The sequence below is a fragment of the Scomber japonicus genome, chromosome 17 (genome assembly GCF_027409825.1).
Source record: "Scomber japonicus isolate fScoJap1 chromosome 17, fScoJap1.pri, whole genome shotgun sequence".
In the NCBI taxonomy this organism is placed as follows: Eukaryota; Metazoa; Chordata; class Actinopteri; order Scombriformes; family Scombridae; genus Scomber; species Scomber japonicus.
In genome coordinates, this window is record NC_070594.1 from 18,663,547 (window position 1) to 18,676,090 (window position 12,544).

The 12,544-nt window shown below is 41.4% G+C and overlaps 1 protein-coding gene across 2 annotated transcripts in view; it reads right to left on the reverse strand.

Annotated features, from left to right (window-relative positions):
* The window catches only part of utrn (utrophin), a 178,977-nt gene that overhangs the window by 144,747 nt on the left and 21,686 nt on the right, over nt 1-12,544 (reverse strand). For both annotated transcript variants that reach the window (XM_053337172.1, XM_053337171.1), the window contains exons 6-15: nt 11,616-11,708; nt 10,824-10,996; nt 9,172-9,287; nt 8,428-8,594; nt 4,369-4,599; nt 2,762-2,943; nt 1,615-1,765; nt 1,194-1,313; nt 681-782; nt 136-243 (exon numbers count right to left, since the gene is read on the reverse strand). In XM_053337172.1, coding sequence (XP_053193147.1) covers nt 136-243; nt 681-782; nt 1,194-1,313; nt 1,615-1,765; nt 2,762-2,943; nt 4,369-4,599; nt 8,428-8,594; nt 9,172-9,287; nt 10,824-10,996; nt 11,616-11,708 — 1,443 coding nt within the window. The remainder of the gene's footprint in view (nt 1-135; nt 244-680; nt 783-1,193; nt 1,314-1,614; nt 1,766-2,761; nt 2,944-4,368; nt 4,600-8,427; nt 8,595-9,171; nt 9,288-10,823; nt 10,997-11,615; nt 11,709-12,544) is intronic.

Genomic DNA, 12,544 nt, shown 5'->3' on the forward strand with positions numbered 1-12,544 from the left:
TTCTACTTCATTTTTAGTTGAGAACTTAAATTGATGCTAACTACATTAGGCTCCTTACATTTACAACCCATTATATTGCTGGGTAAATGCTCTAATTGCAGCACAGCAGCTACAAAGAATTGGCACTCTACTTACTGCTAATCGGCGCACATTAGCATTCATTTCACTTGGGTCCTTAAAATTGCTGGTCTGTACTTCACTCAAGGCCTCCTCTTTTTCTGCCAACCATTCTCTGAACAAACTCTGTAGAGGAGGTGGGAAAACAGAATTAACTTCAATTAGTGAACAATCATTACATGCAGAATCTAGGAGTCCAGGAGCTACTAAAAAAAATGTTTAAATCACTTTGGGTTCAGCAACCAATACTTCATTTCAAAAGCAGACACACTTTTAACTCAAGCAACAGTGTGTTTGAGGTTAAGAGTTGCAATACTGAAAACAAAAGGATTTCATTTAATAGGTTCACTTTGCAGTTAAACGACTTCTATTTCGTGGAGTAAAGGATTGAATGATCTGTCTTTCAAGACAGTGGCAGTCTATTTTTACCACAATACAGCTCAAAGGAGGAGGAGAGTGTTGCGATGTTGCACTGCAAGTGGTTCAACTATAATTGGTCATTTAATTACAAAGAAGATGAGAAGCGTCTGTGTGTATAGCAGAGAGTCTGTTGAATGTCCTACCTGGTCGGATAGAAGCTGTTGCCACACCATGAAGACTTCCTGCAGCTTGTGCCACCTCTCTTCTGTCCAGCGACACACAGCCGCCCAGCGCTCACCCAAAGACTGAATGTAGGATAAAGACAATCATTAATACAGTCATGGATGTTTTCTGAAATATAACTTGTAAATCTGTAGAAGTCTAAATATAAACTAATATGATTACCGGTATATCTAAAAAATAAAAATAAAAATGCATGCATTCAAATCAATTCTCTGGTACAGGCTCATACATATAAAGACACTATTCATAGCCTCATAATCCATGTAAGCTTTAGCCTTGGCACTGCCTTTATGTATCAAGACAACAAAAACTGAGTAAAACATGTATATATACATTATATATACACACATTAGATAGCATTAGGGGAAAAATATTGTAGCAACATGTTACATGTAATCTATGCAGTTATGCTTAAAAGGCAAATGTAATGTATTACAAGTACTCAGGGAGGCACATTCAGGTTGACTACTTACTTGTAGTTGCTCCTCCAGTGCAGCAGTGGCGCTCTCACCACTGTTCTCATCCACCACGACCACCATATGTGTTAAAGAGTTGACCTTCACCTGCTCCGCCTCCAGGTCGTTCTGGAGTTCCTGAGCAGAAACCCAAGTAGTGAATTCAGGATGGTCACATATTACCCATTAACAGAGCTGGCTGACAGAAGCAATTCAGCTTCATGATGACACCACTGAGAAAGTGCATCAGTCGCAAAACTACAGCATCAAATGTGGGACAAAGTCTGAGAACAAGAGCAGCATCATCTAAAATCATACAAACATGTCGTATTGCATCAAATTCACTGACTATAATCATTTTCCATATTTCCAGTCTTGTAACCTTATACAAAATAATAACTTCGACAGAAAATGTTTGAATGGGAAAATAGTTTTTTACTTTGTGTTGTTCTATGCGTTCCTTGTAGATCTCCATGTCTTCTGCAGCCGGCCCTATCTCTATTTTTCTTATTCGCTCTTCAGTCTGTGTCAGCCAATCTGAAAGCTGCTGTAACTGCTGCTGCTGAAGATCCATTAGGACTTCATGGAGCCTGGAGAGAGAGAGAGAGAGACAGAGAGAAAGTAAGAGACATAACAAGAGATACAGATAAAGAGAGAGGGAGATAGGGAAGTGGATATTTGGAGGAAGAAGGGATATGATACCAGATGATAACAGTTTAATAAACTTCAAGGTGAGACTGCCTGTTAAGCTGGTTTAGTAGTGTGTGCTCACAGAAGCACAAACACTGGAATGAGTGACAATGTTCAAGACTCCACAGACATGGAATTATGACACACACGAGCACATGTGCTTTAAACCAGGGTCAACAAATGCTCAAGCGGACATCACGAATACGATTTATTAACAACTGTGTATGTGTGTGTATGAGTGTGTCTAAAGCATCATAAACCTTGATAACACTGATTGAGCGTCAGACTTGTTAGGCCTTGAAAGGTGACAGGCTTATCAGGTGTCACCTTCACACAGCCTGCAGCCTTGCACATTCTTTACACGGAAAACCCATAAATATCTACGGCCAACACACACTGAGAGAAAAATTACTTCTACTGGCTCATATGTGCTTCTCTCTCCTATCCTTTCTCTCTCTCCTCTCTACCCCAACCGGTTGAGGCAGATGACCGCCCACTTTGAGCTTGGTTCTGCCTGAGGTTTCTTCCCGTTAAAAGGAGTTTTTTCTCGCCACTGTCGCCAAGTGCTTGTTCATGCGGGAATGTTGGGTCTCTTTAAATTACACTTAAAGAGTACAGTTTAGACCTGCTCTATGTGTAAAGTGCCTTGAGATGACTTTTGTTGTGATTTGGCACTATATAAATAAAGATTGATTGAGATTGATTGATAACGTGATGGCACAGCACACTATACTGTAAAACTACAAAAATGTTTGAGTTTTAAGAAAAAAGAAAAAAAAAAGTCATATGAGACTATTTTGACTGTTTTCATCACAGATCAACATGTAATATTTATCATTTGCAAATACACAAAAGTAAGTGTGTGTGTGTGTGTGTGTGTGTGCGTGTCTGTCTACCTGGCTTGGCGGTCCATGCTTGCCACTCGTAGGCTCTCCCAGCGGGAGTTGAGCAGGCTCATCTGCTCCCTGATTTCTTCTTCTTCTTCTTCTGTCAGGTTGCCTTGTGCAATCAGTTGATTACCTGCTTGAAGCACATTACCCACGCTGCTTTGGTGAGCCGTCAGCTCCATCATAAAGGCCTGTACAGAGATGGTGGGGAAAGTTATGATAAAAGTTGACAGAAAGTCTCTGACAGTGGAACTGTTTTAATTTCAAATGTTGGCTTTTCTGGCAAGCAGTGTGCTTGAAACAAAACAGCCCTGGGACATAAGACAGGGATCCAAACATACAGGAAGACAATCTGTAAAGGGGGACAATGTGTAAACACAAGTATCCTGATCCATAACAGTCTAACATGGAGCTTAAGATTTCTTCAATCATCTGAGGCTCCACTCACATACTATCATCTGGATATGTTGCAGTCCCTACCCTCTAAGTGGTTTAACACCCTGCAGAAGCACTGGGCATCACTTCTGTGCCCTCGTGTTCAAAAGTGTTGCTGTAGCAACAGTCAGACGAGCCTGTGTGCACATACTGAAGGGCTGCTTCTGTCAAGGGCCAACTGAGACCAATTGCAAAATAGAGGAAAGAGTTCTTCAAGAAAGAATACAAGAGCTAATTTGAAGGACGTTTGCTTTCTGTTGAACTGCTCAAAGGGGCTGCTGTTAGCAGATTCTTGTAGTGAGCGATATGAAGGCCAATGGATTTTTGAGTTATTGTCTGTTTTCAGTGAGCTCTCTGGATGAGTAAGCATTTTTGACTGCACCTCTGAGCACATTGTTTTGATGAGGCTTTGGTGGAGAAGCTGGAGTAAGTTGGGAACAACCAGGCCGAAACAAACTGGATTGATTTTCTAGACCTCTTGAAAAGCCTGGCTGTTAAAGAGGCTTTGGATTTTGTTGCTTTCAGTCTTGCTACCAGCTTTCTGCTTTGACCTGGATTCCAGACATTAGACTTCACAAATATTCACATTTCAGCCAAGGGAATCCAGCCAAAGCCCCTTTACACACATGCACAGACACAAACCCTGCAACTACGCCTTCTCAAACAAGCAAGTAAGCTCTGGGCCAGGGCACCATGGGGTGCTGTGCGCCACTGTTCTTAGCAGAATTCCTGGCATTCCCAACATGTACAGAGCATGTACTGTTGGTTGTGGGAGGCCTTTATCTGTTGGATACTATCTTCAGTCTCAACAATGGGGAGTGACAGTTCTTAGACTGAAAACTGGTATGCAAGTCTGACAAATAACAACATTGGTAGAGTAAAACTGCATCACAGAGATGAAAAGTCTCATTCCAAATGGATATAAATCATTTAGGAAAGTAGTAATTAAACTATAATAAGTATAGAAACAGTCATGGACTTTTCATCTACAAACTTTGAGTAGTACCATATATTTCATTTTATATCATTTTGGTACTTTTTACAGTGGTGGAAATCTCAAGACTCATCAGCGATAACTCATAAATTCAACCTTAAAAAACAGACAAATAACACCCCTCTGTATACATGTGCATGTATGCTTGCATCTCTGAATACCATGAGCCAACTTTTGTGTTTCTCACCTCGTGTGTGTGGAACTGATCTTTGACTTCTTCCACGTCATCCGACACCTCGTCCTGGATCTGCAGAGCATCCTCAGCAGACAGCAGCCAGGTCAGTACCTCCTCTAATGTGGTCTGGTAGCTGTCCAGGTCCACTTCCAACATCCCACCCTCCATCTCCCCCTCCATCTCTGTTGGAGTACCACGGGTCTCAGGCTGAGGGCTGCTGCCTGCTTCGTCCATCTGTACATTCTGAGAGACATAAGGCAGGAGATGAAGCTACAGGTTGACCAGATTATAGACATCATGTTTACATCTGATATTATAATTACTGCATCAGTAGTACATTATTACTAATATTAAACTACTATGGATGCTGCACAGGGCCTAACTTTGACAGACAGCATTGGGCAGGATTCTTAATATCATTACAGTGTCAAATCTACTGTCTTTGAACTGGAGTAAAAATAAGAAAATGTAACTATTATGTAGAAGTCTTTACTGCCCTGATATGTCACATTCAAATGGCCACATTAAACCTCAAACACAAAATTTAACAGTTAATAATCCGAGGAAAATCATGTCTATTAAACACGGCCATGCCCAAAACCTCCATTTGTCCTTTACTCTTATTTTCATCTGACGCATCAGCTGGCAAGTTTGAAAATAGAACCAGACATCTGGGAGGGGTCTGGGCTGCTCTGGAGCACGCACAGCAACCTGCCCTGCTCAGCTAGGGAAAAAAAAAAAACACACAACTGCGGGCCTATTACTAGATGCTGGGAGGTGCCCCTGGCATGCTGAGCAGGTCAATCTTCATACTAGGAATAGCAGTAAGTTTCAAATACAATAGTGTGTTTGGGTTAAGTTTGCTGTACAGTCAGAAAGATGGATGGTACCGCCTCCAAGGAGATGAGGCAAAAGAGGAATAGCTTGGAAAACTTAAAGAGAAGGGGCTGAATCAAATTTCATGCTTCATAGCCGATAATACCCTAGGTACACATGAAAAGATAATCTTTCAGTGTAGTCTTGTCATGCTCATTTCCTTTGACATCTTTTCTTAACAACCAGCCAGGCTTTGCTAAATCCAATCACTATAAAACAAGCAATTCAGCTTCATTTTTAACAAAATCTTAATATAAATTCCTTTAAATACAAGGTTGTTATACACTATATGGACGAGTTTGGACCTTTGTTGACAACAGTATTAACAGGCCATTCCACCTTTCCCCTTTTCTTCAGGAAATGTGGGAAAAATCTGTTGGAGTTGAAATGAAAAGGAGATAAAAATCTGCATAAGTAACCATGCCAAGTCAAATATGACAGAAATGCTAACGGGTGTGTAGGGTCTGGTACAGTAACAAATCAAATGGACCTTTGTTTTCCAGTCTGGAATTACACAGTGGTAAAGTCTGTGTAGAGAACTCAGGAAAAGGTCACCTGCTGAAAATATTGGATGACCTTTTGGACAATTTGGAATAAGTAACAAAAATACAGTACCCCCTTATTTATATTAGCCCAGTGCAGGCGGAAAAAGGCAGAGCAATGGGGAGAGAGAGAGAAAGACAAGGGAGAATGAGAGAGAGAAAAGTGCAGCCTTGGTCTATTTATTGACTCGAATGGCTGTAAAATAGCTGTGGTCTGGCTCAACAGAACACTTTATTATCACCAGATGATTTGCTCAACTCAATCCCCGCATTCATCACTTTTGCAGTTGTGATTCTGCACCATGTAATGCATTTCGATGCATACACTGGTGCACTCATCATCACTGATATTCCAACTGAAATGAAAGTACTGCTATAAAATTGAATTCGATCTCGAGCTGAAGTCATCAATATTGCAAACGTATTGCAAAAATCAACATTAAAAACACCTAAATGTCATCATGAAAGCAATATTACAAATCTAAAACTAAAGAGAGAAGAACTGAACACAGTCATCAAAAAACAAAGAGCCTTTTTTTTCTCCACTCAGTCTCACTACCAGCAGTATTACGCATCACTTCCTATGGGGAGAGGAAGCATGCCAGGAAAGTAAACCCCTTGTTGGACCAATCAGAACGGCATTTAAAAAAGACTTTTCCAGCGCTCGTTCCAAGGCGTGTGAAGTATGTGCCCATGGGCAATAAAAACTTAAGAGGTGGTTTCGGGATTTTCTGACTCCTGACTGAAAAACCTCTGAAAGGAGCTGCCCCCCAGCTGTATGTGATTGGAAGAAAAGAGGAACAGCAGGCAGAGAAGGGCTAAAAATGTAACCAATACTCACAGTACAGTCCAGTACGGTGCATACAAAAATTCTAATCAAATGAATCCATTATGGAATATATGAAAAGAATAAAACCAGGATAAAGCAAAGCTGCACACAGATTGCAATCTCAAGTCAAACAGCAGGGTAGGCCACGGTATACAAATAAGACACTGAAATGCCCATTGATGTCTAATAAGGAAAAGTATCAGCATGTTCTTGTCACTCAAACACTAAAGCTACCCGCCCACCAGGACATGGACATCTTTAATGCTCAAATAACCTTCCCTGTCAACTCTGCACACACTCCCATTCTCACCAATTTATTCCCTCATTTCCTTCCATCCTTTTACAGCACTTCGGTATGTTTCCAGCAGCGTGTGGCTTGGTCTGTAGGCTAATGTCAGAGGGGTGAGTCATGGCTCTGCTCCCTATTTGCCTTGTGCCTGCTGTGCTTTTCATGAGCGGCGCTGGAGAGAATGAAGGAGATGGCTTTTTCAGAGTGGGAGTGACTCATTCTCTCTGGCAACGCACACAATGAGATACTTCACAATATTCCTTATGCCTGCACATAACTGAGTCTGTGGCTTTTAAACTGAATGTTATCAGAGACACGACATGGCAGCAAAGGTTGAAGTGTTTATGAGTTCAAAGATTTTTAGACTCCAGCGTTTCAGCAGATTTATTAAAAAGGAGCGGAACTGTAATCCTTCCATTCATAGAAAGAGATAACGGCTTGTTTACACCAGCACAGACAGAGGGATTCAGACAGGCAGCCACTGGCTGAGATATATCTGCTGATGTGAAGCACTGTGTCACTACTGAAATAACTGAACCATGGGGATTAATGGGGTTATTACGCTGGCTTTAATAGAGGTGTAACAGTATTGTGGTATATTTATCACAAACCACTTGGTATTGGACATTGGCCAGGCTTCTTTGAGTGCAGTTTGCCCTTTAAACCAAATAGTTACAGTCTTCTTAGTCAACTTAAAACTAATTGTTTGTTTATAACTGGCACATGTCCAATCCAGAAAGAAAAGCTGAGGCAATAAGTCATGTATTGACTGCCATATCACTAAATCGCTAAATCATGCTGGTCTGATTAGCCCAGCTGAAACAGCTAATTATAGTAGCTAGCATCATCAGCATAGCGAATGTCCAAGAGAATCCAGCGAATTCAGAGCCTCTCATATCATTTAGATCCCTGTGCAGGAGACTCATGGTTTTCTGTTAAAATGTAGCAAGTAGGCTAAAACAGGCTGAGGCTTAAAGTTCGTCTCCTCTGCAGATTCAGAATAGGCTGATGATTAACAAATACTACAATACTGTATCTTTAACTAGTAGAAGACACAAACTACTTGACCTATCTTTCATACTCTTCCTGTGTGCATACTGTCCTAATAAAATTAGATTAATGCTAACATACTGCCTTTTGTTTCCTGCTACTTGTTCATATGCTTAAAGTTTTACAGTGAAAAGTACGACTGTTGAATACTAAACTTTCCCAAAACAAATGTAAAGAAAGTGCATCCTTCATGATTCAAACTGTGCAAAAAATATACCCAACAGTGAACTACATTTGGGTATCTGGGCTTCAGCCCACATTGCTGTGTACCAGCTGTGGATTTTCCACATAAAAGAGCACCTTGGATTCTGTAAAATGAAACAGATGTCATCATGGATTCCAGTAGGCATCCTTTGTGTGGTCATGACATTATTCAGTAAACCCATACGTCCAATCCACCTTGTCCTAAAATCAAAAACTTTCATACCATCTTGTATCATACAGCACGAATGAACAACTGTAACACAATGTGTTAGACATTTTACCTGAGCACTGAGGCCTGGACCTGAGTCCTCAGCCTCCACTTTGTATTTGCGTGGCAGGGTCTCCACTTCTCTGATAGCCTCCATGCTCACGTCCTTTGGCAGCACAGCGAACAGCGATGTCACGTACATGATAATGGACTTCTTATCCGGTAACTGCACCGCCACATCTTTAAGACAGTGGATAAAATGGATACAATTTAAGCATGAAAAGCATGAGGTAGAAAGAGAGAGAGTGGGGGATAATGAGGTGAAAATGACATGAGGAGAAAAGCAGCATGGCAGATGGAGTGAGGTAGCAGTTAAGGGCGACAGGAGGAGATGAGACGGGAAGGAAGGTGAGAGGGGAGGGAAAGAGGCAAGATGAGGCAGGTTGTAGTGATTAAAAATTGCTTTAACACAGGTCAGGTGTGACTGCCCCTCTGTCATGACATAACAAGAGGCGTCTGAATATAGACAGCACACCGAGAATCTACAGGTGCAACATGGACTACCAAAACATTCTGTACAAACACAGCTTCTTACAAATCATGAGCCAAAGACAACACCAAGGTATTTGCTCTTCAGTGAGTTTATGCAAGCACTGGCAGAACATGAAGGCGGGCTTCGTGTACTCAGACTGTGTTTTATTATGTGGGAATTTTGGATCCTAAAAATGTACGTCATTCCACATCCCAGTGATATTTTTTGGGGGCAACTAAAAAAGGTAATTGAGAGGTGCTTTTTTTCTTTTGCAACAAGTAATACCTTCAGGATCCAGTAGCCTCTCAATAGCCAGCTGGTCTTTGGCTACAGTGAAGGCGTGGTCCAGTCTTTCCGCAGGGCTCAGTCTGACCACCTGATCCCAGTTGAATGCGTTTGGCCTGAAGACACACAACAGCAGCATTGAGAGAAGAAACATGTACACAGTAACATTAAAAAGGTTCTAGGATCATGTCAAATCAATGTCAGATCAGTCATAAAAAAAAATGAGCACGTTTCTTCTACTTTGTTGTATGTATTTCTCAACTGGTAAGAGTGAAATGATGAATCTGAAACACAACAAAAGAATGACATGTTTTCTTTCATCCAGGTGAATTCGTCTCATTCATCATTTGTTTTAGCCCGCAGCTTCAGTCATTCATACACCTCTGTTTTGTTCACACCATGAAGTTTATGAACAGATACATTACATCATATTAACAAATCCGTCATGCCGGAACAAATTCATAAATATTTACTTATATATGCGCCTTGCCAACAGAAATGACTCTTCCTTTGTTGAGGCCAGTTGGGTGTGGAATGTGTGTGTTCAGTGATCCACCTAAACCCTAGCCCAGGTCTAAACCAACACTGGCCTTTCTCACAGCTCACAGTTCAATGTGTGTGTGTGTCACTGCTAAGGACAAGGGGTTACAGAGAGGGGGGAAACACCCCTGATGCTTCGCTCACCGTGTGTGTGCAAACAGTGACATGGCAGGCGTAAATAGAGCAAGTCAAGCAGTGTATACACACCCGGCAGGCGCTGACCTGTCAACCTGACCTTCTGCCACTAAACACAGCCTGGGTATCCTCGCTCTCTTTTACTCACACACGCACACACACGCTCACATAAGCTTCTTTCACACATAGTTCCCGGTAAATTACTGGGATAACCTTTCAGATACCGCTAGTGATTGCAGCTACACAGAAGGAAAAAAATGGAGCAAGGCTGAATGTACATGAACATGGCGGAAGATGTCTCTTATTACTGTCAGGAAACTGGAGAGTGAGAAGCAGTTTTCATCTGATGTAAATATGCGTCTGATGTTTTTAATAGTTAACAAATTTATGAGACAAATAACCCATGAAGGCACTTGAAAGGCAACAAGTCACAGATTCAAATATGTCAGCGGAGTCTTGTGATTGGTTCGCGCGCGCCACGTCTTTCATCAGACAGACGAATTCCTTTACGTAATTGTCCTTGCAATGTTACTGCTTTAATTCACGACATAGCCTGAAATGTTACTATCTTGGAGTTGGAAATTGGCAGTAGAGAATTTCCCTGAATATAAATCCCTGCTCCAATTCACACATGACCACATGCAGGAAATGTTTCTTAATATTTCAGTGATAGGATCCTACACATCTTCCCTTTCTAAATTACAGGCCTTGGATTCTTGACAGCATTTGAAGGTCTTGGCCTGTGCTCCATATGATTTACATTTGGATTCAAGGGCCACAAGTCAAACATGTAATGTCTGTAATGTAGGTTTTGAACTATGGAAAATTTGGAGTCCATTTCAAGCAAAATACACAGAAACACAAAAGCATGAATGTAGGCTCCTCAGCCTTTTGTGGGTTTTAACAGGTCATGTAAAGTCTGTTGCCATGACCACGTTTCCTGCTCCAGTGCCCTTCAGGGTCTATGTTCTCCTCACCTGAAGTGGTGTAGAATGCCATTGAGAGCCAGGCCGTCGGCCCAGCTGGTGGTGAAGTTCAGCACATTGACTTCTGGGTATGAGCGGGTGCACTGGCGTACCCAACTGAGTAAAATCTTCTCACTGTTGGTCTGTTGAAGGTTGGACATGACATCCTTCATAATGTCTTTCACCTACAAGCACATAGTTAAAAGAGAAAAAAAAGATGCATATAAATAAAGATGAATAAACATTATGCAACATGCTAAAATATGCAAATGAGCACACTTTGATTCCATTTGTTCCCTGGGATATCACACGGGAACTTTTTGTTGGCCGCTTTATTCCGATAACTCTGCTTGTGCATTGTTGATAGAGAAAGTGATCGTAATTGCTTAGAAATATCCACTCATTCTGTGCTAATCTACTAAGTAATCACAGGTTTCTTACAATAATGTCTCGGATTCACAACATAAACACATAAATCCATTCATTGTACATACAGTGACAGGAGTGACATTAAGGTAAACTAATAACAAAGAAAGATTAATGAGAAATATATTGTGATCATTATATGGATAGTTGCTTTATATTTCAGCAGGCCAATCTCACAAACCCTTGGATGATAAGCATGATGACATGCATGCACGCATTTGTGCACATCAATGCGTTTTTTCCGTCATCTTAATTTTTGATCCCTCTGGAATATTAGTTAACACTGAGTTCAGAGCGAGAGCAAACATTAATGAGGGTTTGTGTGTGTACATACGGCATCTGAGAGGATAGAAGGGAACAGCATGTATGTGTGCTCACCTGCCAGTGGAGGATAATACTCCAGATGAGGCCCAAGGTCAGTTTGCGGTTCCCATCCACAATGTCTGTCCCACCTATGTTTACTAGATCAACCTGAAAGAGGCGGGCAGACACATTAGACTCATTTAATTGCAAATTCAACCTCGCTGCACACAACGCAAAACCTTCTCTGTGAAAATCTCATTTGTTTGCAGTAATTATAATAATCTTTCAAAATGAAGCTTGCAAAAATGTAAAACACTTAGCACCCTTAAAGTAACAACTCTGCTCACATAGCAACATTTGCGCTTTCATATGTCGCTGAGTAAATAATTACTTGTCAAATCTAAATGAGTATCCACACTGATACAGCTGAGCACTTTTGAACCATGCATTTACCACACACTGAATTATACAATCCTAATTACGACCATCCACTGCTGCCTGTGAGGCTTGACCAACACGTATGATCGGAGGTAAGGCCAAGCGTGGAATGATTACATGTAAATATTTTGAAGAGGATCAAGGCACAGAGTGGAACAAGAGGTCAAGTGTCTGGTCAAACTAAAAAGTGACCTCTTTCTCTACCGCAGAGCTGACCTGTGACCTATCACTAGTCCCAATTAGGCCTGTCCTGCTACGGCATTACTTTTCTTGGTCTCTTGCACACAGACGCTCATGTACAACATTATACTTCTCCGTTTGTGTGCATGTTGAAATCTCTGACCTCTTCCGTTTGCAGCAACATAAACTCTACGAATGCAAATGGGTCTGGGTCTGTATGATTGCACAGGGACACAATGGTGATTGTCATGCACGTTGCAAGTTGACAGTGGAAAAGTTTCACGCATCTCACACGGGAGCCACTTGAGTGCTTTTCAACAACCTAAGCCAACGAAGTAGGAGACCAAAACAGATCAGATTTTCCAATGCTGAGGCCATTGCTCCTC